The 25,787-nt window shown below is 55.9% G+C and overlaps 2 protein-coding genes across 2 annotated transcripts in view; one reads left to right on the top strand and one right to left on the bottom strand.

Moving 5' to 3' along the window:
* HSPA12B (heat shock protein family A (Hsp70) member 12B) overlaps nucleotides 1–21,456 on the top strand; it is a 40,674-nt gene extending 19,218 nt beyond the window's left edge. Inside the window, exons 5-13 of the mRNA XM_051974321.1 lie at nucleotides 2,493–2,679; nucleotides 2,804–2,908; nucleotides 4,725–4,841; nucleotides 8,755–8,929; nucleotides 14,250–14,336; nucleotides 15,217–15,321; nucleotides 16,838–17,096; nucleotides 17,689–17,792; nucleotides 18,706–21,456. Coding sequence (XP_051830281.1) covers nucleotides 2,493–2,679; nucleotides 2,804–2,908; nucleotides 4,725–4,841; nucleotides 8,755–8,929; nucleotides 14,250–14,336; nucleotides 15,217–15,321; nucleotides 16,838–17,096; nucleotides 17,689–17,792; nucleotides 18,706–19,346 — 1,780 coding nt within the window. The 3' untranslated portion in view covers nucleotides 19,347–21,456. The remainder of the gene's footprint in view (nucleotides 1–2,492; nucleotides 2,680–2,803; nucleotides 2,909–4,724; nucleotides 4,842–8,754; nucleotides 8,930–14,249; nucleotides 14,337–15,216; nucleotides 15,322–16,837; nucleotides 17,097–17,688; nucleotides 17,793–18,705) is intronic.
* A 777-nt stretch (nucleotides 21,457–22,233) lies between these two features.
* Nucleotides 22,234–25,787, bottom strand: part of ADISSP (adipose secreted signaling protein) — an 18,447-nt gene continuing 14,893 nt past the window's right edge. The window contains exons 5-6 of the mRNA XM_051974322.1: nucleotides 24,460–24,582; nucleotides 22,234–23,099 (exon numbers count right to left, since the gene is read on the bottom strand). Coding sequence (XP_051830282.1) covers nucleotides 22,999–23,099; nucleotides 24,460–24,582 — 224 coding nt within the window. The 3' untranslated portion in view covers nucleotides 22,234–22,998. The remainder of the gene's footprint in view (nucleotides 23,100–24,459; nucleotides 24,583–25,787) is intronic.

Genomic DNA, 25,787 nt, shown 5'->3' on the forward strand with positions numbered 1-25,787 from the left:
AGAAACAGAGAGAGACAGAGACAGACAAAAGACAGAGAGACAGACAGAGACATAGACACAAAAAAAAAAACAGAGAGACAGAGACAGACAAAAAGAGACAGAGACAGAGATACAGAAGCAGAGAGAGAGAGACAGAGAGACAGGGAAAGTAAGAGGGATGGATGGATGAATAAGTAGATAAATTAGTAGGCATGTGGAGAAATGTGTGGATGGATGGATAGGTGGACTTATCAACAGGGATTATGGAAGAAAGAAAGAGAGAAAAAGAAAGGGGGAGAGAAGAAACAGACAGAGAAATGAGGGAGAGAGAGAGACAGAGAGAGAGAGAGAGAGAGAGACAGAGAGAGAGAGACAGAGAGACAGGGAAAGTAAGAGGGATGGATGGATGAATAAGTAGATAAATTAGTAGGCATGTGGAGAAATGTGTGGATGGATGGATAGGTGGACTTATCAACAGGGATTATGAAAGAAAGAAAGAGAGAAAAAGAAAGGGGGAGAGAAGAAACAGAGACAGAGAAATGAGGGAGAGAGAGAGACAGAGAGAGGGAGAGGGGGTACAGAGACAGAGACAGAGAGAGAAAGAGAGAGAGAGAAAGAGACAGAGACAGAGAGAGAGAGAGACAGACAGACAGACAGAGAGGTGAGCCTCTATTAAACACTGCTGTGTGCAGCCATTGTGCTGAGTGCACAAATTCTAGTGAGCGAGGCTGCCCTGGTCCTCGAGGTCACGTTTGAAGACGACATCCAGGGAAGTACAGGAGGGGGAAGACGGAGGCCTGCAGCAGGGGAGGGAGTCGGGGGAGAGCACCAAAGCCTCCGGAAGTGAAGCCCAGATGGGGCCTCCCCCATCCCCCCTCCGCCCCCCGCGGGAATTCCCCAGGAGGGACCCCAGGCTCTCAGGGGGTGAGGCAGCAGCGGGGGAGAAGGATGAGCCCGGAAGGGGACCCAGAGGAGGGAGCGGGAGCACTGAGGGACGGAAGGTCAGCGCAGACAGCTCAGGCAGCCTCGAGAAGCTGGGACTTGCTTGAGAGGAACTTCGTTTTGCCCTCACCGGCTCATAAGCTTTGGGAATCCAGAGGAGGAAGCGGGTGGCCCCGGGGCAGGGGGAGCAGTCGGAGCCAAGGACAAAACGAGTCTGACTGTGAGTCTGGCACATAGTAGGTCCTTGATAGCTGGGGGATGGGATGGAATTGTGTCACAGCGGGGGCTGGTTTGGAGGGAGAGAGAAAGGGGGGGAATTAGCCTCCTGTCGTGGGGAGCACGAGCCCGAGCCCAGGAGAGCCCAGGACCAAGGGTCGCGCTAGGCTGGGACTGACCGGCAGACGTGAGGCTGAGGCCCAGCTCCCTCCCCCCCTCCCCGGGACCCCCAGAGCCGGCCAGCTCCCGTGAGACACAATCCTCCGAGACCCGAAATAGAAGGAAGTGTTCCCACGCCCGCGCCCTCATCATGCGGGCACCCGGGCTCACATACACACGTGTGCAATGACACCGTGTCTGCCCCCGGCTCACACGCAGATCGCGCGCGCACGAGTCATCCGTGTACAAGGCACACTTGTGTCTGCACGTGCCCACCGCTCCTGCAGGCGCGCCTCGGCCCCGCCACGTGTTCCCAGAGATCACACCTGGTGCTTTTCGAAGGAAATGGTCCCGTTGCTGAGCTGTGCGATCGCGGCCCCACCTTAGGGCCGTCCTCAGCGGACCTTGCCCCAGGTCTTCCCGACCTCATCCCCCTCCCCGCCCCAGTGCCCCAAGCCCCTCCTATAGATCCCGAGATGGGGCAAACTCCGGGGGAGGACCGCTGGTGGGGGGAGGATGGCTGCCTGGGGAGGACGGCTGCTTGGGGGAGGATGGCTGCCTGGGGAGGACAGCTGCTTGGGGGAGGACCGCTGGTGGGGAGAGGATGGCTGCCTGGGGAGGACGGCTGCTCGGGGGAGGACTTTTCCTGGCGATGCGCCAGGGACCAAGGGACTAGACCCAAAAGAGAGACCCCAAAATGGGGACCGCCAAATCCCGTGAAGCTGAGAATAGAGAGGGGAAGGGAGCCTGAAAGAAACAGCCGCCCCGGGGGAGAAGAAAACGCTTGGGCGCAACAGGGCTTCGGTCCGGGGCGCCGACATTGGAGGGGGCCTCCGGGCTCTCTCCGGCCGCTCTCCCAAGCCCGTGACGGATGGGCTGATGACAGGTCGCTCCCTTTCTCAGAACAGCTCCACCCAGTTTCTGCGCCCGGCCCGGCTCCGGCGCAGCTGCCTCGGTTGAATCCGACCCAGGCCCCTCCATCCCTAGTTAGCGCCGAGAAACAAAAAAAGTAGGAGATGGGGAGCGGTCCGAGACAGAGGAAGGTCAGCCGAGGCTCCGGGGCCTGCCCAGGGGCCGGATCAAGGCGGAGAGCTCGGGGCCAAGTCAGGGCAGAGGGCTCCGGGCCGGCGGAGGGCTCGGGGTCCCGGGCTCCGGGCCCCCGCTGTCCGAGCTGACTGGCCTCCCTCCCGCCCCAGGAAGTGGGAGGGCGGGGACCCGGGTGTGGCCCACCAGAAGACGCCCACCTGCCTGCTGCTGACCCCGGAGGGAGCCTTCCACAGCTTTGGCTACACGGCCAGGGACTACTACCACGACCTGGACCCGGACGAGGCCCGAGACTGGCTGTACTTTGAGAAGTTCAAGATGAAGATCCACAGCACCAGTGTGAGCGGGAGGAGGGGGCGGGTCCAGGGGAGCGCGCGGGGGAGGGGCCGAAGAGGGGAAATATGAGGGGGGGGGCTCCGGGGGGGAGGGTCCTTCCCTGACCTTGCTTCACCGCCCGCCCCAGGACCTCACCATGAAGACCGAGCTGGAGGCCGTGAACGGGAAGAAGATGCCCGCCCTCGACGTGTTCGCCCACGCGCTGAGCTTCTTTAAGAAGCACGCTGTGCAGGTGACCCTTCCCCGCAGGCCGCGGGATTTGGGGGCGAGGGAGAGAGTGAGCTGGGCCTCCCTCCTCCCGTCTGCCCTCCCCACCGAGGCTGAGACGGAGAGCTCCGCCCTCTGACCCCTTAACAGGCCCTCGGCTCTCCGAGGTCATTGTGTCCATTCCCCTGTCTTCGCCATCAGTCCGTTCGATGGATGTATGGGGGGGAGGGACTGAAAGAATATGGAAACCGCCTCCATGGGCCGTAATGCAGCGTGGATCAAATCCTGCTTCCTGACTGGGGGGGGGGGGAGAGGAGGGGGCGCGCTCCTTTTAGCTCCCACCCGTGTCTTCCCAAATGCATGGGATTTCCTGACTTCTGTTTTAGGAGCTCTGCCTTTCACTTCCTACCTGTGTGGTGCTGGACAAGTCACTTAACCTCAGTTTCCCCAGCGCTAAAATGGAGATGGGGGAACTGAGATTAACCAAAACCACCAATTCTATTATCTTGTTCTATATAATATATATTATGTACATTGTAATCTAGAAAATAGATTATAATCTCTCAGGTTCGCTGTGAGGCTCAAACAAGATAACAGAATTAGTGATTTAAGGTTTGCAAAGCACTTCACATGTTTGATCCTCACTACAACCTGAGAGGGGGCTGCCACACACACACACTCACACACACTCACACACACTCATACACACACACACTCACACTCATACACTAACTCTCACACACTCACATACTCACACGTACACATTCACACACATCACACACACACACTCATTCACTCACACACATAGACACACACACACATTCTCACACTAACACACACATACACATACAATCACACACTCACACTTACACACTCACATACACACACACACTCACACACATAGACACACACACTCACACATTCTCACACTAACACACACATACACACACAATCACACACTCACACACACTCACATTCATACACTCACACACACATACACACACACTCACACTATCACACACACACATACACACACACTCACACACTCACACACACACACACACTCACACACATTCATACACTCACACACTCACACACATACACACACTCACACTATCACACACACATACACACACAATCACACACTCACACACATACACACACACTCACACTATCACACACACACATACACACACAATCACACACTCACACACACACTCACACTATCACACACACATACACACACAATCACACACTCACACACATACACACACAATCACTCTCACACTAACACACACATACAATCACACACTCACACACTCTCACACTCACACACACTCACTCTCATACACACACACTCTCACACTAACACACACATACAATCACACACTCACACACACTCTCACACTCACACACACTCACTCTCATACACACATACTCTCACACTAACACACACACACACACACACACATGCACACACAGCACTGCCCAGAACATGCTCAGGACCCATCCAGAGCTCCAGAAATGGGACTGACTGTTACTAGTCTCCCAACCGAGCAGGAGACTCGTTCCTGGGACCTGACCGTGCTCTCCAGGGCTGCGGAGGCCCTCCCTCCCCCAGCAAATGTGAGCCCGCTTCTTCGGCTCTGAAATGGGCACGGGGCGGGGGGTTGATCCAAAGGCAGCTGTGCCGGATGCACTCCTAGGGCCTAACTCTGAATCCTAGCTCGGTCTCCTCCCCTCAGTTTCCCCATCTGTAAAACGAAGGGGTTCTGTGCGCCACGGTGCTGATTCCTTTCTTTCCCTCCCTCCTTCCCCCGAACCCCTCGGCTGAAATCCAGGAGCTCAGGGAACAGTGCCCGTCCCTGCCCGAAAGGAACGCCATCCGCTGGGTACTCACCGTCCCTGCCATCTGGAAGCAGCCAGCCAAGCAGTTCATGAGAGAAGCCGCCTACCTGGTGAGTGAGGGGGAGCGGAGAGCAGCGCCACACAGACAAGCCTGCCCTAGCGGAGACAGAGCAGGGTCCAGAAGGTCCGAGTTCCAGACCTGCCTCCCACATTTACCAGCAGTGTGAGCCTGGACTAGTCTCTGAATCTCTGGCTGCCTCCGTTTTCCATTTGTGAATTGGAGATCAGCCAGGGTGGTGATGGTCAGCAAGGGCCGGGGTCCAGGCAAAGAGGCGTCTGGGAATGTGGGGATGTCACCTTGGACTAAGGGCAAAGTACAGTCTCCCACTCTTACCTTCTCCCAAAGTAAGGGAGCTCCCTTCTCTCTTACTCTCCCTTCCTGTCTTGAGTAGGATATGAGAAGCTTGCGATGGGTTCGATCAATAGTTTTATAGGAAACACTTCATGGGGCTAGAGAAGGGCCAGAGAAGAGAAATGGAAGGTATTAGACCACTCTTTGTACACAGAGAGAGGGAGGGAGGGAGGGATGGGTATGGGTGGATGGAAGGAAGAAGGAAGGAAGAAAGGAGAAAGGAGGGAGAGAGGGAGGAAGGAAGAGAGGGAAGAAGGAAGGAAGGTTAGATGGATAGAAGGAAGAAAGGAAAGATAGATGGATAGATGGAAGGAAGAAAAAAAGGAAAGTCAGATGGAAGGAAGGAAAGAAGGAAGGAAGGTTAGATGATAGATGGAAGAAAGGAAAGAAGGAAGAAAGGATAAATGGATAGAAGGAAGGAAGGAAAGATAGATGGATAGATGGAAGGGAAAAAAGGAAGGATAGATGGAAGGAAGGAAGGAAGAAGGATAAATGGATAGATGGAAGGAAGGAGGGAAGGAATGGAAGGAAGGAAGAAAGAAAGAAAAAAGGAAGGAAAGAAGAAAGGAAGGAAGGAGGGAAGGAATGGAAGGAAGGAAGAAAGAAAGAAAAAAGGAAGGAAAGAAGAAAGGAAGGAAGGAGGGAAGGAAGGAAGGAAGGAAGGAAGGAAGGAAGAAAGAAAAAAGGAAGGAAGGAAGGAAGGACAAAAAAAACTACTTGAGAACAGAGACTGTTTCTTGCCTCTTTATATTCCCAGTGCTGAGGAGGGATGAGGGAAAACTGAGACACTAACACATTCCCAGTGCTGAGCACAGTAGCTGACACATAATAAGTGCTGCAGAAATGTTTATTGAATAAATGAATGAATAACTAGGACTTAGGGATGGAAAAGACCTTAGTAGGTGCTTAATAAATGTTTATTATTTGACTGAATGAATAACAAGCAGCACTTAGGGCTGGGAGAAGCCACACTTCAGACTATGCCCCTTTTATCAGAATGGCAAACCACGGGACTATTCTTTTCCCAGTGGGGACCCAGGGTACGAACAGAAGTGAGGTCAGGAAGTTTGGAGAAATCCCCGGAGGACGGGTCCTTTATTCTGTCATCCACAAGTCCAGGGACCTCAGAGACCATCAAGTTCAACATTTTCCTTTTTTTTTTTTTTTTTTTGCTGAGGCAGTTGGGGTTAAGTGACTTGCCCAGGGTCACACAGCCAGGAAGTGTTAAGTGTCTGAGGCCAGATTTGAACCCGGGTCCTGCTGACTTCAGGCCTGGGGCTCTATCCCACATTTTCATTTTTCAAGTAGAGAGACTGAGATTCAGATAAGCAATTTACCCCATGATACACAGAGTGAGCCTTGAGTATCACAAGTGAGACGAACCCAAGTCCTTTGGGTCCGGAGCTGATACGCTTTTTGCTTCACTCCAGTCGATCGACGGGCATTTATTAAGCACCTATTGGATGCCACGCATTAAGTTAGGCAGGTGCGTCCTCGCCCTCAGGAAACGGGCACGGTGCTGGGACGAGATGCGCAGAGGTGAGTGCCGGCTGTATCCTGCCGGTAACAAAGTGAGCGACGGGCTCACCTGGAGCCCCGAGGAGGAGCAGCAGCTCCCGTGTTTATTGGGGAGGAGCTGGGACTGAGAAGGGGCAGCTGAGGAAGGAAAGGTTTTAGGCCTGGAGCGCGAAGGTGAGAGATGGGACGGGCCGAGCCCCTCCCAGGCCTGCCCTAGGAGGCCGTATAACTCCCCCCACACCCAGGGATCTGAATGGAAAAAAGTCCTCAACTTAGGGCCCGGGATTGTGCAGTAGAGGCGAGGGATGGGAGCCAGAAAGGGTTAAGGTTTCTGGCAGAGGAGGCTCAGCCCCAGAGCCTCCGTCCTCCCCCGGAGCCTCAGCCCCAGGCCTGTCCAAGGGATGAGAACATCGCCTGTATCCAGGCCAGAACAAACACCCTCCTCCCGGCCCCGGCACTCGCAGACTCAGCCCCTCGGTGGCTTCTACTCCCACACTGTTCCGAGGAAACCTCAGCTCGGAGAGGGCCGGGACCTCTGAGGAAAGTCTCTGCTAAAGATTTAATCAGAGGGAGCCGCCCTCAGCCCCCCCACCCCCACCCCACCGCCCAAAGGAACTCAGGGGATCCTGAGTCCCAGGCGGGCCTGCTGGAAGGAGCGGGGGAGGCCTTTGCGGCCAGCCCCCTGCCTCGCACGGGGAACCTGCCCCCGGAAGGCCCCCAGCTCGCTGGCAGGGATGGCGTTCCTGACTCGGAGGGAAGCGGCGTCTCCGCTGTCCCTGTCCTGAGGGGACACGGCCCTGAGCGGGAGGTGGGGAGGGGATGAACGACAGCCGTCAGACACTGACAGACGACGGACAAATAGATCAGTGCGAGTCAAGCGGGCAAAGCGGGCATTCGTCAAACGCTGTGTGCCAGACACTGGCTGAGGGGGCGCGGATAGCAGCCGCCCTCCCCTCCCAAAGTTTGTATCCGAGGAGGAAAGATGTGAGAGCTGGCCCGGGGCCGGGGCAGCCTGATGGCAGGCAGCGGAGCCCTTGTCGGGAAGTGATTTGGAGCTTCCCCCTCAGAGCCCCCTTATATTCCCCCTTATATCCAGGAGAGAATAAGTTATCGCTGGGGAGGAGGAGGCAAAATGGCGGGTAGTCCTCCCAGGAGCCCGGCCTCCATCCCCCGTGGTGGTGAGCCTGATGGCTCTCATCCCAACCCAGAATGCTCCAGTCTCCCGGATCAGCCGGGTGATCCTGCCAGAGTCCCCATCCAGCAGCAGGAGCCGGGGGCTGAGCCCTTGCTCTCCCGGTCCCTGCCGGTACGGCCTCGGCCAACCTTTCCCTCTCTGGAGCCCGGCTTCCTCTGCCAAATGAAGAGGTTGGTCTCCGTCGTTTGTCAGTCGTGTCCCCCGCTCGTGATCCCCTTCGGGGTTGTCTTGGCAAGGATGGCCATTCTCCATTCCCTTCTCCGGCTCAGTTTGTAGATAAGGAAACGGAATGTATACTTAGAGTGGACTTAACGGATATTTTACCACGTTTAACATATATTGGATTCCTTTTCATTGAGGGGAGGGAGTGGGGGGAAGGAGGAGAAAATTTGGAATACAAGATGTTTAAGGGTCAGTGTTGAAAAATTGTCCGTGCATATGTTTTGAAAATAAAAAAGCTTTAAATTAAAAAAAAAAAAGAAATGGAAGCAAACAGGGTAAAGTGGCTCGCCCAGGGGCATAGAGCTCCGCTGCAGGGCTGGAGCTCTAACCCCTGCACTACTTTGCTGATCCTATTATTTCATTATTTTTTTTACTTTTTTTTTTTTTTCTGAGGCAATTGGGGTGAAGTGACTTGCCCAGGGTCCCACAGCCAGGCAGTGTTAAGTGTCTGAGGCTTGGATTTGAACTCAGGTCCTCCTGACTTCAGGGCTGGTTCTCTGCCCCTGCACCCCCTAGTTGTCCCTATTATTTTGTTATTAAGAGCCTCTTTCAGTATAACGTAGCTCCCCTCACTGTTTTCTGGCGTCATGATGCCCCCCCGGCTCCTGCAGATTGAGTCGCGCTCCGTAGGCTTTCCTCCAGCTTCTCCGCACTAATGCTGCCCTTTTTCTCCCAGGCGGGCCTGGTGTCCCCCGAGGATCCCGAGCAGCTCCTCATAGCCCTAGAGCCCGAAGCTGCCTCCATCTACTGTCGGAAGCTGCGTCTCCACCAGCTCATCGACCTGAGCTGCCGCCCGGTGTCCAACGGCTTCCTGGGCGAGCGGCGTTCCATCGACTCCAGCTTCCGCCAAGGTGAGAGCGGGGACAGGCGGGCCGGCCCCCCAGAGCGACCACCAAGTCTCGGAGCCTGCGGACCGGCCTCGGCCGTGGGCAAGCCCACCTGGGTAGTCCAGTGCCTTGGATGAAAGGCCCTGGTGGGCGAGTCTGCCGTTGCAAGGGGGGCAGAGGGACGATAGAGTCGGGATCCCGAAGGACCGAGGCAGCCCAGAACACCGGGACCAGCTGAGGAGATGAGACTTAACAGAAATAAATGTAAAACCCAACAAGAATAATGACATAAATCAGAATGAGGAGCCTGCTCACGGCCTGCGTGACCTGGCAGCTCCAACTCTGCTTGTTTCAGAACCTGGGAAATGAGGGAATTAGAGGAGATGAGCTGTAATGGCTCCAAAAGATAGGTGGATGGAGAGACAGAGACAGAGACATAGAGAGGGAGACAAAGAGAGAGACAGAGACAGAGATAGACAGAGATAAAGACAGAGACAGAGAGAGGGAGACAAAGAGAGAGACAGACAGAGATAGAGAGACAGAGACAGAGATAGAGATAGAGACAGAGACAGAGAGGAGACAGAAAGGGAGACAAAGAGACAGAGAGAGAGACAGAGACAGAGACATAGAGAGGGAGACAAAGAGAGAGACAGAGACAGAGAGAGGGAGATAAAGAGAGAGACAGAGACAGAGATAGAGACAGAGACAGAGATGGAGACAAAGAGAGAGACAGACAGAGACAGAGAGACAGAGACAGAGATAGAGAGAGAGAGACAGGAGACAAAAAGAGGGAGACAAAGAGACAGACAGAGACAGAGACAGAGACATAGAGAGGGAGACAGAGAGAGACAGAGACAGACAGAGACAGAGATAAAGACAGAGACAGAGAGAGGGAGACAAAGAGAGAGACAGACAGAGATAGAGAGACAGAGACAGAGATAGAGAGAGAGACAGAGACAGAGAGGAGACAGAGAGGGAGACAAAGAGACAGAGAGAGACAGAGACAGATACATAGAGAGGGAGACAAAGAGAGAGACAGAGACAGAGAGAGGGAGATAAAGACAGAGACAGAGATAGAGACAGAGACAGAGAGATGGAGACAAAGAGAGAGACAGACAGAGATAGAGAGACAGAGACAGAGATAGAGAGAGAGAGACAGGATACAAAGAGAGGGAGACAAAGAGACAGAGAGACAGAGACAGAGACATAGAGAGGGAGACAAAGAGAGAGACAGAGACAGAGAGAGGGAGACAAAGAGAGAGACAGAGACATAGAGAGACAGAGATAGAGACAGAGAGATAGAGACAGAGAGAGAGAGACAGAGGCCGATAAAAACAGAGAGAAACAGATGCAGGAGATGGGAAAAACACAAAAGGGATTGGGAAGGAGGGGAGAAAAGTAACTTAAAGTAGAAAAGATCATAGAGTCAGGAGTAAAACTCTGAGAGAAGTGAATGTCCCGGCATTTCCTTGCTGTTTAACTCACCGATGGGAGGAAGGGCTACTGTAGGGGATGGGGGCGGTTGATCTTGTCTCCTGGTTCAATGAACAGAATTGGAGGTGTTCAGCCTAGAAAAGAGAGGACCTGGGGGGAGGGGGCTGGGATAGCAATTTTGAAGTATTTGAAGAGTTCCCATATGCAAGAGGAATTTGACTTCAAGTCACTTAACCAGTCTGTGCCTCAGTTTCCTCATCTGTAAAATGAGCTAAGAAATAAATGGCCAACCACTCCGGTATCTCTGGCAAGAGAACCCAAATGGGGCCACAGGGAGTCTGGAATGATTTAATCACAATAACTTTTTATAAACATCCTGGGCTCCTCCCAGCAGCTATGTGAGAGAGGTAACAAGGTTACTATTATGCCCATTTCACAGAGGGGGAAACAGATTTGGTGATAGTGGGCAAACCTTATGACCTCTCTGAGTCTCGGTTTCTTCATTTGTCAGTTGGGGATGACATCTGTAGGACTCAGGATCCAAACCACAGTCTCCGCAGAGGGCTCTGCAGCCCTTAATGCTCTGATTCAGGGGCCCTCACACTTTTTAAATAGGGGGCCCGTTCTCTGTCCCTCAGACTGTTGGAGGGCCGGACTATGGTAAAAACAAAAACTCTGTTTTGTGGGCCTTTAAATAAAGAAACTTCATAGCCCTGGGGGAGGGGGATAAACATCCTCAGCTGCCGCATCTGGCCCGGGCGTAGTCTGAGGGCCCCTGTGTATTGTGACTGTTAGTTGAGCAATCAAGTAGCCCATGACTGCGTGTGGCAGGACTGGGGTTCCAGGCCTTGACGCCCACTAGAGTTTGTGTCCTCGGTGGGGAGGAAAAGCAGCCCAATGGCCTGGCCTCCCGGGGAGGGGCAGGGCCCACCTACAGCGGGCCCACCTGTTTGGTTTCTGGGTGTGGTGCCCGGCTCTCCTGGGGAGGGAGAGGGCAGGGACCATTTCCGGAGGGATCTAGAGCGTCCCCCCCGCAGATTCCAATCAGTGACAGAGACGTCCACTGGCTCTACCCAGGCGGGCTTGGCTTTGGTTTTTAACCCTTTCCCATGATGTCCAGCTCATGCCTGCCCAGCCCATTCGGACGCCGACGTCCCACCTCCGCCCTCTAACAAGCTGAAGGATCCCCTCCTCCCCCCGCCACGGACCTCAGCTCCCTTCTCTAGAATCAAGATGCTTGGAGAGAACGGGAGACGTCCTTCATCTAAGCTTTTGGAGGAAATGAGAGAAGTCTTTTATCCTAAGCTTTTGAAGAGAACGGGAGAAGTTTATCCTAAGATTTTGGAGAAAAAGGGAGAGAAGTTTATCCTGAGTTTTTGGAGAGAACTTGGGGAAGTCTTTTATCCTGAGCTTTTGGAGAGAACTCGGAGAAGTCTTTTTTCCTGCGTTTTTGGAGAGAACTTGGGGAAGTCTTTTTTCCTGCGTTTTTGGAGAGAACTCGGAGAAGTCTTTTATCCTGAGCTTTTGGAGAGAACTCGGAGAAGTCTTTTATCCTGAGCTTTTGGAGAGAACTCGGAGAAGTCTTTTTTCCTGCGTTTTTGGAGAGAACTCGGAGAAGTCTTTTATCCTGAGCTTTTACACTCTAACCCTGGGATGCTGGAATTGTTCAGTCGCGCTCAGCTCCCCTGCGCCACCTGCTGGCCACTTTGGCTTCTGACCACAGTTAATTTATTACTCTTAAAAATACAGTAAACCCGGGGACCCTCGGGATGACGAATAGAGAACCAGCCTCGGAGTCGCGGAAACCTGTGTCAGATCCAGATGCGGACGCGTACTCTGCGGCCCGAGGGAACGCAGGGCAAGGCTTCCTCCTGGGATCCACGGGCAGATTTCAGGGGCCGGGATCCCCTTATTTTCTGCCCTTTGGTTTATTTCATGCTTCCGAAGCCCAGTGACCTGATCCCTTGCAGTGTTCTCACACCTCACACCCCTCCGGGTCCTCCACGAGCCAGTGACAGGAGACGCCCCACCCCCACTCCGGCCCTTGTCACCGGGGGTCTCCCCTGCGGGGCACGTGCTCCCTCCCCATCTCTGCCTCCTCCCCCTCGGCTTCCTCCCATCTTCCTCCAAGCCGGGCTTTCTTCAAGAAGCCCTTGCGCACCACCCCCCCCATCTCTGCTGGCCACATCCCATTTGCCCTGCGCGCATTTTGCTTATTTGGGGAATTTCCTGAACGGGGGCTCCCCAGACCAAGGGACTCTTGGGACCAGATGATGTCTGCTTCTCTTGCTGCTGTTCAGTCTTGTTCAGTCGCGTCTGACTCTCTGTGACCCCGGGGGTTTTCTTGACAAAGATACTGGAGTGGTCGCCGCGTCTTTCCCCAGTTCGTTTTATAGATGAGGAAACCGAGGTAAACGGGGTGAAGTGACGTGCCCAGGACCCCACAGTTCTTAAGGCTCTGAGGCAAAATGTGAATTCAGGGAAATGTTCTCCTGATTCTAAGCTGGCGCTCTGTCCACCTATTTGCCCTTTTCCTACTTTTTCTTTCTTTTTCTCTCTCTCTCTCTTTCTCTCACCTCTGTCTCGGTCTCTGTCTCTCACTCTCTGAATCTCTCTCTCTGTCTCTGTCTCTCCTCTCTCTGCTCTGTCTCTGTCTCTTTCTGTCTCTGTCTCTGTCTCTCTCTGTCTCCATCTCTCTCTGTCTCTCCTCTCTCTGCTCTGTGTCTCTGTCTCTTTCTGTCTCTGTCTCTTTCTCTCACCTCTCTCTCTGCTCTGTCTCTGTCTCTTTCTGTCTCTGTCTCTTTCTCTCTCTCTCTCTCTGTCTCTGTCTCTCCTCTCTCTGCTCTGTCTCTGTCTCTTTCTGTCTCTGTCTCTCTCTGTCTCCATCTCTCTGTCTCTCTCTCCTCACTCTGCTCTGTGTCTCTGTCTCTTTCTGTCTCTGTCTCTTTCTCTCACCTCTCTCTGCTCTATGTCTCTGTCTCTGCCTCTGTCTCTCTCTTTCTCTCACCTCTCTCTCTGTCTCTGTCTCTGTCTCTCTCTCTCTCTCTCCACATCCATCATCCCTCCACCTATATTATATACATATGTACCATATAAAACTCATGTCTCCTCCCCATAGAACCACCCTGTGAAGTTGGGTCCCTGGGGGGCAGAGGGCACCTTTGGGACATTGGGGCCCCCTCCTGCCAGAGTAACACCTTGTAATAGAAAAGAGCACTGGGACCCAGAGCCTGGAGCTGGGGGCAGTGGTCCTCCCGGGGCCCGTCCCTCTCCCCCCATTGAGGGGTAAGCTTGGGGAGCTCATCGGCCTGCGAGGAAGCCCAGTCTGGGAGTGGGGAGAGAAACAGGACCACAGGCTGGGGGCCGTCACATCCCGGCTCCTTATTTGGGGGTTGCTGGTCACATCCTTGGGGACCACGAAAATGGACAACCGAGAGCAGGGGCTGGCCGGGGAAGAGATAGGGTGGAGGGGGGACTGGGATCAAATCTGGGGCGAGGTGAGGCGGGAAAGCGGGATTTAGTGAAGAGATTGTGAAGCTGGGCTGTCAGACCAGCGCGCCCCAAAGTGAAATGGGGGGCTGCGTGATTCGAAGCACCAGGAGGGGTCCCTGCCCTCCGAATAGCTCCTTGTAGACCGGATGACCACGGTCAGGTCACTGACTCTCTCGGGCCTCAGTTTCCTCATCCGGGAAATGATGTTGGGCCAAATCACTGCAAGGCCTTTTTGAATGCTAAGTCGGAGCCGCCCCAGCATCCAGAGCTGCACATTTGTGTTTCACTCCAACTGAAATCTTGTCAGACTCTTTGGGGAAAAAAATCTGGCTGGTTTATCAAGGACGGATTTGGGAGTGGGATCAACCCCGACCCGACCCCTGGGGTTCTCTCTGACTGCCCGCTCTCTTCATCCCAGCCAGGGAACAGCTTCGAAGGTCGCGACACAGCCGGACCTTCCTGGTGGAGTCGGGCGTCGGAGAGCTGTGGGCAGAGATGCAGGCAGGTAGGAGGTCCCGGCCGGGGAAGGGTCGGGGGAAGGGTGAGGGCTGGGCTGCATTGGGCAGGCGTGAGTGGAAGCGGGAGGGGCTGCTCAGTGTCCCCATCCACACAGAGAAATGGGGCACCAGGGGCTCAGTCCCCACAGCCCAGGGAAGCTGCCAGCCCAGGTCTGTCAAAAACAGACGCTGGGCACAAGTCCTTGGGGACCTCCTCGGGTCACTGTCAGGCTTCTCGGCTCAGGACTGTTCCACAAACATCCTGAGCATGGGCTGGGTGAGAAATATAGGGAGGCTCACCCTTAGGTGTTCTCCCCAGGAGGACCTCGCCTTCGTACCCCCGTCTCCCCTCCCTCATGTCCGTCCCCATCCTCCCTCTCCAACAGCTCCCCGCCCCGGGTCCCCGGGGTCCCAGAGCCCACGAACACTCAGAGAAACGGCCCCACTCTGTGGGGGGAGAGGCAGATTCACTCAGAGCCCGGATCTGGGGGGATCTCGGAGCTTACAGGCTCAGCAGCTAAAGGAGGCGGGATGGGGGAATCCAGAGACTTAGGGCCCGTGACCTGGGGAGGGAGGAGGAACATGGATGGGATGGGGGACGGAAGCGGACCTTCTAATTGTGTGTGTTTGCGCGTGTGTGCGCAGGTTGGGTCTGTGTGTCCCCATCATCTTGTAAACAGGAACCCGCCGTGGAAATGTTAGTCCCCCCCACACCCCCTCCCCCAGCTCAGCCCCATCCCTCTTAGCTCCGCCCCTCTCGCGCCCGCGTCCCTGGGACTGGCTGCCTGGGTTTGGTGCCGGGGCTGAGGGGGGCGGAGGAGCAGCGCGGACGCACAGGTGCGCGTGGGGGGGGCGCCTGGGCACTGTCCTGACCCGGCCCTCCCGCAGGCGACCGCTACATCGTGGCGGATTGTGGGGGCGGCACCGTGGACCTGACCGTGCACCAGATAGAGCAGCCCCTGGGGACGCTCAAAGAACTCTACAAAGCCTCAGGTAAGAGCCCCCCACTCAGACCACCTTTGCCATGGCAAGGTAGTGGGCCACGCTGCCCTCTCGTGGCCGAACTTCGAACTGCATCCCCTCCACTCTGCCTGTCCCCACTCCCGAGCATCTCCTTACCCAGAAAGACCAGGAGTTCCTTCAGGGCAGGGACTCCTATTGTCTCTTCCAGCAGATCAATCGAGATCAACCAACTAGCTTTTATTAAGCACCCACTGTATCCTAGGCATTGTGCTAGATGCTGACAATGAATTGTAAAGACAAAAAGTAACCCCTGCCTGAAGGAAGTGACATTCTATCAAGAGTAGAAATGCTGTTATTACATGTTATAGTAAATATAGTATAATATAAAATGTATTTGTTATATATACATCTACATTATGTACTATATAGTATATATATTTAGTATACTATATATATTAGTATATATTTAGTATATATTATACTCTACTACACTACACTATATACTACTAAATATATATAGCTAAATATAGTATAATACAAATATTTTATTATATATAATATAAATTATATATTCTATACTATATTGTATATATATTTAGTATGCTATATATATTAGTATATATTTAGTATATATTATACTCTACTACACTACACTATATACTATATATATAGCTAAATATAGTATAATACAAATATTTTATTATATATAATATAAATTATATATTATATACTATATTGTATATATATTTAGTATATATTATGCTATATATAGTATATGTTTAGTGTATATATATTAAACATATACTATTTAGTATATATTATACTATAGTATAATATATATGTAATATAATATTAAAAGATGATATAAATAATACAATTTAAATACATTAATTATCACATTATTATATATTTATGTATTTCATTAGTAGAGGAATGAAGTAGTTAGAAGGCACTGTTATCTTTCTGAGTTCTAATCTGGTCTCAGATACTCTGACTAGCTACGTGACCCTGGGTAAGTCACTTAACCCTGTTTGCCTCAGTTTCTTCATCTGTAAAATGAGCTGGAGAAGGAAATGGCCAGCCCCTCCAGCATCTTTGCCAAGAAGTCGGACGTGACTGAGCGACAAGAAAACGAATACCTCTACAATGAAATCGTGTCTCTGGCCCCTGTAGATGGGCAAATCTATATGTGCATGTTTGTGCATTTACCGATTCAATACCATTTCAAGAGGCAGTACACTAGCATTTGGGGGACGGGGAAGGGCTGCATGGAGAAGGTAATGTTTGAGCTAAGTCTCAAAGGAAATAAGAAAAGGAGGGCGGCATCCCAGATTGAGAGAAGGCCAGCCCCGGCTCGACTAAGGTCATGGTGTGATGTGATCTGTGCTTAAGGAAGGATAAGGAGAGAGGCTTGGGGCAGGGTCTGTGCCTCCTTCTCAGACCAGACTCCGGTACCCATTGCTGCTGGAGCTTCAGTCTCCGTTTCTCGGGGGCCCTTGGAATTGAGCAGATGAGAACAACCCTCCCTCAATTCTTCCCTCCTCAGGGGGCCCCTATGGGGCAGTTGGGGTGGACCTGGCTTTTGAACAGCTTCTGGGCAGGATCTTCAGTGATGACTTCATCACCACCTTCAAAACCAAGCGTCCAGCGGCGTGGGTGGACCTGACCATCGCCTTTGAGGCCCGCAAGCGAACGGCCGGGCCCCACCGCGCCAGTCCCCTCAACATCTCCCTGCCCTTCTCCTTCATCGACTTCTACCGCAAGCAGCGGGGGCACAATGTGGAGACGGCCTTGCGCAAGAGCAGGTGGGAGCTGGGGGTCTCGGGGGGGCCATTCCTTCCTTCCTGGGGGCACAGAGATGTGCCCAGAAATCTTGGGGAAGAAGGTAGAGAGGGAAGAGGGAAGGAGAGGAAGTAGTGACATCACAAACTGAGTTCGAATCCCAACTCCGGGTACATCACATACCTCTGGAGCCTCAGTTTATCATTTTGTAAAATGAAATCGGACTAGATGCCTCTAAGATCACAGTGAGCTTTAAACCCGTTTCTGTGATCAGAAATGACAGGCAGGAAAGGTGGCAAGGCTCAGAATTGATTGGAGATGGCCAAAGAAGACTATGGGACCATCTTTCTGGGAGCTGATTGTCTCCCCGTGCACATTCCCCCATCACACTCCCCTAAGAGGCATCTGCTTCAGAGGCAGAAGCCTCTCAGTGACAGCTGTCTTGGGCGTCCCGAGCTCCTGGTCCGGAAGGGTTCTCACGGGAGGGTTGGGTGCTAGAAAGCCCCCTCCGTCTCCTGGAATTGCTCAGCCTGGGACCGGCACTCCCCTCACCCCCCGGCCTCCCTCAGCATGAAGGGGACAATGGGGCTGAGTGTCCCCGCCCTTCCCCTGCAGTGTGAACTTTGTGAAGTGGTCCTCCCAGGGGATGCTGAGGATGTCCTGCGAAGCCATGAACGAGCTCTTCCAGCCCACCGTCAGCCAGATCATCAAACACATCGGTGAGGACGGGCCGGGGCCTCGGACAGCGGGTCGGGTTGTTTATTCTGGCCGCAAACAAAAGTTGTGGGGTGGGTGGTGATGCAGGAAGCCCGGGTCCCTTCCCGGCAATCTGGGATGTTTTCAGATTAGTAAAAAGGTCAGGGCTGGAGCAGATGAACAAAGCCACGGGCCCTTCCTCATTCGGTGGGCTTAGGTGCTATCAGATTGAAGTCTCCTTTGTTCTGAGAGCCCTGCCACACCTGACCTCTTCGGCTCCGAGGTTCCCCGCTGACTAGGCATTCTGTGACCTAAGTCAGCTCGAGAACTAGCTGTTCTTGAGCAGCTACTCATTGAGCACCTACTGTGTACCAAGCACTGGGATATAAGGGCAAGCAAAAACAGTCCTCGCTCTCAAGGAGCTCACTCTGGACAGCTTGGACACGCGGTGGCCTAAGGTCCCTCTCTGCTTTCACATTGTAGGGTCTAATGTTCCTTCTAGCTTTGAGCTTCCTAATTTAAAGTGCCTTCTAAAGCCTGATATTTTTTTTCCTTAGAGTCCCCCTCAACAGTGCCTGTTCTAAGCCCCCTCCGGCCCTGACATCCCCTGTTCTAAGCCCCCTCCGGCCCTGACAGTCCCTGTTCTAAGCCCCCTCCTGTCCCTGACAGTCCCTGTTCTAAGCCCCCCATCCCGACCCTGACATTACCTCTTACCCCTTTCCTACCATTTTCCAAACTGTTGCCAACTAAGCAGTCACCGGGGTTCCGGGGCGGCCTGGAGAGTCCAGAACCCAACTACCCACACGGTGCCCCCCCTCCCCCTTCCCCCGCGAGCGGGGCTCTGGGCGCGGCTCTGGGCGCGGCCCAGCCCGAGGGGAGGCTGCAGGGGGGGCGGGGGCGGAGCGCAGGGCCTTAGGCTCCGCCCTCTCCCCCCAGACGAGCTGCTGGCCCGGCCGGAGGTGCAGGGGGTCAAGTTCCTGTTCCTGGTGGGGGGCTTCGCCGAATCGGCCGTGCTCCAACACGCCGTGCAGGAGGCCTTGGGCGGCCGAGGGCTGCGGGTCATCATCCCCCAGGACGTGGGCCTGACCATCCTGAAGGGCGCCGTGCTCTTCGGCCTGGACCCGGGCGTGGTGCGCGTGCGCCGCTCGCCGCTCACCTACGGCGTCGGGGTCCTGAACAAGTTCGTGGCGGGCCGCCACCCGCCGGAGAAGCTGCTGGTCAAGGACGGCAAGAGCTGGTGCACCGACGTGTTCGAGCGCTTCGTGGCGGCCGACCAGTCGGTGGCGCTGGGGGAGGTGGTCCAGCGCAGCTACTGCCCGGCGCGGCCCGGCCAGCACCGCATCCTCATCAACATCTACTGCTGCGCCGCCGAGGACGTGCAGTACATCACCGACCCCGGCGTGCGCAAGTGCGGCGCCGTCAGCCTCGAGCTGGCGCCCGCGCCCCCGGGGACGCCGCCCGCGCGCCGCGAGATCCGCGCCTCCATGCAGTTCGGGGACACGGAGATCAAGGTCACGGCCGTGGACGTCAGCACCTCCCGGACTGTGCGCGCCACCATCGACTTCCTCTCCAACTGAGGGCGGGGAGGGGAAAGGAGCCCCGGCCTGGTGCCGCGGCCCCCCCCCCCCGCCCCTCCGCCCCTCCCCTCTCCCATCCCCCTCCTGCTCGGGTCACATCCCTTCGCTCGCTTTCCTTCCGAGCCTCCTTTCCGGAGTCCCCTCCTCCATCCCAATCCTGCCTTGGTTCAGCGCGCTGTGGGGGGCCTGGGATGGGAAGGGAGCCTCGGGAGCCGAGGCCGGAGAGGGCCAGCGGGCCAACCCCGCGTCGGGGTGAGACCCAGGCAGCCCCATGAGGCGGCCCCGGAGAAGGTGCCGGAGGGCGCCGGGGAAGGAGGCGCAAGGATGGCTTGGTGGGGGATCGGCCCTGGGGACTGCCGGGAAAGGGACTGAACGGAAGCGTGCTATGGAATGGGGATGAGCTAGAAGCATTCCCAGTAAGGTCAGGAGTAAAACAAAGTCGCTGGACATCACCGCTATTATTCGGTATGGAATTAGAAATGTTAGCTTTAGCGATAAGAGAGAGAAGCGCTGGGTTGGGGGGGGGGGAGGAGAGGGGGTGCTCCCAGCATCCTCGGAATCCCAGAAAGCGGAAGCTGGAAGGGAAGCCAGAGACGTGGAGCAAAGCCCGGGAAGGCGAGCTTGGGACAAAGAGCAGATTCGAAGCGCTCCCCTCCCCTTGCCCTGAGGGACTCCTTCCTGTGTACTGAGATGTGCTCTTCCGGAGCAGGGGTGTGGGTAACTCCAGATCCTATCTCTATAGTTTAAATCCAGCCCAGACCTGGATGAACTAGCTTTGAGGTGATGGCTTAGCGCTGTGTCCCGGGAGAACAACAAACTAACCTCATTTACCAGGCGACTCCCGCTGCTGAGGCTAGTGCAGACCTTTGTGACCCCCAAAGGTCCTCCCACCCAAGGAGGGGTGACAGGAGCCAAGCCCACGAAAATGCCAGTGATGACCCGTGGAAAGGGGCGGAGAGTGTTGGGGAGACCAATCAAGCCCCTACTTGGGAGTCTGAAGAGCATAAAAGCATCTCTGGGATAGGGCCTGGAACTATTAGGTAACGGTAGTACGGGACAAGAAGGGGAGGAGGGTTTCATTAATGGAGTAATGCCACTAGTCAGAACTATAGTATTAGGGAAATCAAGTTACTGGCAGGAATATAACTGGGTGGGATAGTTACTAACAGGGTACTTACTGATGGCCCCTGGACCTAACAGGAATTCCTTAATGAGAACAATTAGCCTGAAAATTACCCTGAAAAAATCAAGTGGATGAAAAGTGCATGTTATCCAGACTGATGCAGCTAAGTCAGCCGAGTGAGGAGCTCAGTACATCCGAAGACCAACGTTGATTTGGAAACTGCTCGATGCTTTCCCCAGTCCCAGCACCAAGAAAAGCATTGGATGGAGATGACAAGTTAACGGGACGCCAAAGGCTTCAAAGGGGAACGGGGCTGTGAGGAGACCCCGTGCCTAGTTTGCAGCAATGGCCTCCTCTAAGCAAGTGTTGGGGACGTTTGCAAAGTGGGGCCTATGGTTGGGCAGGTGTGGAGCCTCCGGAAGGAAGTGGAGCAGACAGACTGTCCAAAGGCAGAGCAGCAATTCCTCCCCCACCTGGGTGGGCTCCGGTGTGAGCTGTGATGATGAAGGGAATACCCCGGTGACGAAATCTCAGCTCAGGGAGCAGGGATGGATGTCGCCAGCCAGAGTATCGGGAAGCAGGTTATTAGCAGGGGGTTAATATTAACAGCAGCGGGGCGTTAGCAGTAGGAGAGTGGCCGTTGGAGAATCCTGTTACCTCACAGTTACCTGCTGGAGCACTGTTACTAGTCAAGTATCTTACTGTCTGGGGTACCGTTAGGGGTCACTGGCAGCAAGATGGTGGACGCTGGGGTGGGAGACATCTTGTGCATGGCTCAAGGCACTTAAACAGGCCTGAGGGGAACAATCATCTCCCTGCAGTGAAAAATCCTTGAGTTTCTTCCAGGGTTTAAGCTGATCCCTGCCCCCCTAACAAGAATCCCCCGACCCCACCACCAAGCAGGGCTGAGTGCTTTTCTAACTGGGGAGGGGGCTCTGGGTTTGCTGTCAGAGAAAGCCAAGTTGTCAATAAAGCATTAATGCCCAAGGTCACGGCCTAGCAGGGAGATGAGGGGAGCGTGGGGGGAGACAGGCCCTGGGATGGGGCTGCCAGCGTCATCCCCAATTCTCACAGGCTGGAGCCTTGATGTAGAATTATGGAGGGGGAGAGGAGGGCATCCTGGGGAGGACAATGGGGCTTCTCTGGGGAGAGGGGGACATAGCTGCCAGAAAGATGAGGTGCATTGACTAGGTCATTACTCCAAACTTCTGGTCCCTCTACCTCAAGCAGGTCACCTTAGTGGCTGAAACCCCCCAGGCAGGTCATCCTGATCCCAAGGTTGTTTTGTGGAGGTTGTCCAAAAAGGGGGCAGAAAAATCAATCCTTTTCCCCTCAGTACCAGAGGCCACCAACTGTAAAATCGGTCGTCTGGGGCCCAGGGTCACAAGATTATGGATTCCCAGCCATCAGGTCTTCCCCATCACCTTTGGACAGATGGGTAAACTGAGGCAGTCATACAGCTGAAGCAGGACCTTGGGACACCATGCCCAGCACCTGTGGATGGCCCAGCCTCTTCATTTTTCCAGCATGAGGGACCAGCCCAGACCTGCTGGGAGCCGGGACTGGCCCGAGGGCCCCGGCCTCCTCCAGTTCTTTAACCGCATCCCAGCGATGGCTCCGGGCATCTGCAGGTGGCTCCGGCCCAGCCGACCCCATCGAGGTGACCCCCAGGAGCGTGGTCACTCCTAGGGCTTGGGCAGGAGGGAGGTCCCAGCTCTCAGCCCCCCGCCCATCTCTTCCCCTCAGACAAAAGCCAGGATTCAGTCAGGTCTGCACAGAAACTTGTTTCTTCTCTTTGGGGTTTCATCCCAACGTCACTTAAAAAACAGCCAACAAACACGGGACAGGCACACACACGGGGGGCACGCAAGGCGGAGGGGGGCCCTCCCTCGGTGCCTCCGTTCACGCCCACCCCCCAGGGCAGCTGGGAGGGAGGGAGAAGGCTAAAGCAGCAGACAGTACAGCAGCAGCCGGACAGACGGGGGCAGGCCCAGGGTGGCCTCTCCCCTGCTCTATGGCTTGGGAACCGGGCGTGGCCCATAGGCCCCCATCCCCCTCAAGGCTACCTTCAGGCACACACAGGAGACCTCCCTCCCCACCCCCCCACTAAGGCCGCAGGACTCCATGGCGAGGCTGCATCGAATGGACGGCAGGGAGCAGGGGATGCTGGGGCAGAGCGGGGAGGGGGCAGCCCACGAGACCCACCCACCCAGTTAAGAACACTTCCACCCTCCCCATCCTCCCAACCCCCCAGACTGGACCCCGCAGGGGCCACCAGGCAACACAGAGTGAGACAAATGGACGCAATTTAAGGCTGAAGGGAAGGGTAGCCCTGGCCCAGGTTCCTCCTGCCCACGGGAGGGAGACCCCCGAGGTTCCTCCCACTCCGGCTCCAGGCCCTTCCCGGTTCTCTCCCCCTTGCAAGTAGCAAAGCATCCAGTCCAGGGACGGAAAGGGGACCCCTCGGCAGCTGCTCCATCAGGGAGGGAGGGGACGAAGGAGGCAGAGGAGGGAGACAGGAGGGGGGCCTTAATCGAAGCCCCGCCAGTCGCTGTGTTCCGAGTCGTACTCCAGCTCCGCGCCCACGCAGCGCACCCCGTCCAAGAGCATCGGGGTGCCGTGGTGCCGATCTGAAAGGGAAGGGACGGGGGTCAGCCGGCCTGTCCTGGCAGTGCCACGGTACAGATGGGCACACTGAGGGAACCTTCGCCTCCTCCCTGAACCTAGCTTCCATCCTCTGTGCTCGAGACCCTGCCTCTGCGCCCTCCCCCCCGAGGGCCAGCTTCCAGTCTCTCCAGAGCCCCCTCCGAGGACACATGTGGTCCTGTGAGGTAATGGCTCCTTTCCCAGCCTGGTAGAGGCAGAAGCAGGCTAGATGTGGGGTCCCGGGCTCCGTCCTGCCCCTTCCTCCTCTGCAACATGGGGGCTGGAATGCATGGGGAAGGGTCTCCGGCAGGGACCCCGGGCCTCCACAGAAGCTGCTCTCCAAGCCCCCAGTCCTTCCCTACAACTCTCTGGAAATCGCCGCCCGACTCCATTGGCCAGGGATCTCGGGACCCAGGTCTCACCCAGGAGACCCTCTGGATGCCCCTCTTTTGCCCAGAGAGACTGCTCAAGGTCACCTGGGTAATGAAAGCCCAAGAGGCGATAACGCTGCCAAGGGGCCACCCCAGCCCCACAGAACCCCAAGGGCCAAGATGAGCAGGGGAAATAACCCTCTCCCCTTCCTCCTTTTTTTCTTCATTCTCTCTCCCCCTTTCTCCTCCTCTTCTTTCTCCTTCCTTATTCTTCCTCTCCTCCCTCCTCCCCTTCTCCTTCCCTCTTCCCTCCTCCTCCTCCCTTCTACTTCTCCTCCTTTTCCTCTTTCCCTCCTCCTCTTTCTTGTCCTCTTCTCCTTCCCTCTTCCTCTCCCTCCTCCCCTCCTTCTCCTTTTCCTTTTTCCTCCTCCCCCACTCCATCCTCCCCTTCTCCCTCTCCCCCTCCTCCAAGCTTTGGGAGAACAGTGTTCTGGCGGTCACTTCCCTCGGAGGCCAGCAGAGGGAGCAGGGGAGTTGGTACAAAGCTGGGCAGCTTAAGCTCAGGAGCCCCCCCTTCCCCCCCCCCCCGGGGATCCCTTCGGCTCTCGGAGGCCCACAGCGGGGAGCAGCTTGTCCCGGGGCCCTTCCCACCCAGCGCTCCCCAAGCCCCGACACCTCCCTTCCTGACCAGGGCACCCCGGGCAGCGCAGAGCTGGGGTATGCACCAGGACCCTGGCCCAGGCCCGGCGGGTTCCCGGTGTCAGTTTCCCTGGGGAGGCTCAGGCTGTCTCTTATTGGAGGCTGACGCCCCCCTCACCTCCCCCGGGCTGCCGGGCCCAGGATCCTGCCATGGCCCCCCCCAGCACCCCCCTAGCCTAGCAAATGGCCCCCCCCCAAGCCACAGCCCTTTCACCCCCCACTCCAAACCCAAGGCCCCTCTTTGGGTCAGCTGTGAGCCCCCCTCCTTCCTCACCCATCACTCGGGCCTGCAGCACCACCTGGACAGAGAGGTTGTCATTGGTCTCGGAGGCCAGCGCCAGCTCTTCCTTGAGGACCCCTTCCTTGTGGGCGATATACTCACACTTCACACAGAAGCCTGTGAGAGACAGAGACCCCGGGGGGCCCCCAGGGGTCGCCGTTCTGCCTCTGGAGAGCCACCCCAGGCTCTCCTGATTTGGGGGTCCCCCAGGGGGTCGCCGTTCTGCCTTTGGGGGCCCCACAGACCATAGATCTGGAGCCTTGGGCTTGATGGGAACCAGAATACATGCTTTATTCTGTGTGACCTCCGTGGATCTCGGTCTGCTCATTTGCAGAATGGGGGGCTGGGGCCCCCAGACCCCTCAGGCCTTTGCCAGTTCATTATCCAGGATTCCATGATCCTCTCTGTCTGCACTTAAGGCTGGTCCCATAGTGGAGGGAGACAGGACGACAGGACTGACAGCTGAGGGGGACCTGGGGCACCAGCCCCTCCCCAGCCCCAGAGGAGCGCCTTCCCCCGGCCCACAGCCCACGTCCCTAAGGTCCCCAGTCAGCAAAGATGTCGCACAGTGGCCCAGGAGCCTGGGAGGAAAGGCCAGAGCAGCCAGGTCGGAGGGAAAAGGGGCCAGAGCAGCCAGGTCGGAGGGGAAAGGGGCCAGAGCAGCCAGGTCGGAGGGAAAAGGGGCCAGAGCAGCCAGGTCGGAGGGAAAAGGGGCCAGAGCACCGAGGTCGGAGGGGAAAGGGGCCAGAGCAGCCAGGTCAGAGGGAAAAGGGGCCAGAGCAGCCAGGTCGGAGGGAAAAGGGGCCAGAGCAGCCAGGTCGGAGGGAAAAGGGGGACCAGCCCGGTGCCCCAGCACCAAACTTGCAAGCTGGGAAGGAGCCCTGGGTGGATGGGCTTGGGTGGAAATCCTCCCTGGGGCTCGGTGCCCCCCTCTCTACAGGAGGCCTTTGGGGCCGGTGATCCATAAGATCATGTCCGTCAGAGGGAAGGAAGGCGGAGAAGGAGCGCCGGGAGCGGCCCCGGATCCTCGGCCTACTCCCTTGGGGGGGGAAGGGGGAAGACCGGCTCGGTCTGTGGCAGGCCGCGCCAGGATCTCGGGCCACAGGCCCCCCGCAGCAGCCCGGCTCTGCCGTCGGGGTGGGAAGGCTGGGGAGGGGGCCCCCAGACTGAGCCACCCTCTGGCACAGGCGCCTGTGCTGCCCAATCATCAGTAAGATCAGGGAGGGGGCTCCCCAGTCCCAGCCCCCCATCGTCTGATTCGGGCAGGGTCACGTTAGTGTCTGAGGCAGGAGGAGGGTCAGGGTGACGGCAGGTGCCCCCCG

Source organism: Antechinus flavipes, chromosome 2 (assembly GCF_016432865.1).
Source record: "Antechinus flavipes isolate AdamAnt ecotype Samford, QLD, Australia chromosome 2, AdamAnt_v2, whole genome shotgun sequence".
NCBI lineage: Eukaryota > Metazoa > Chordata > Mammalia > Dasyuromorphia > Dasyuridae > Antechinus > Antechinus flavipes.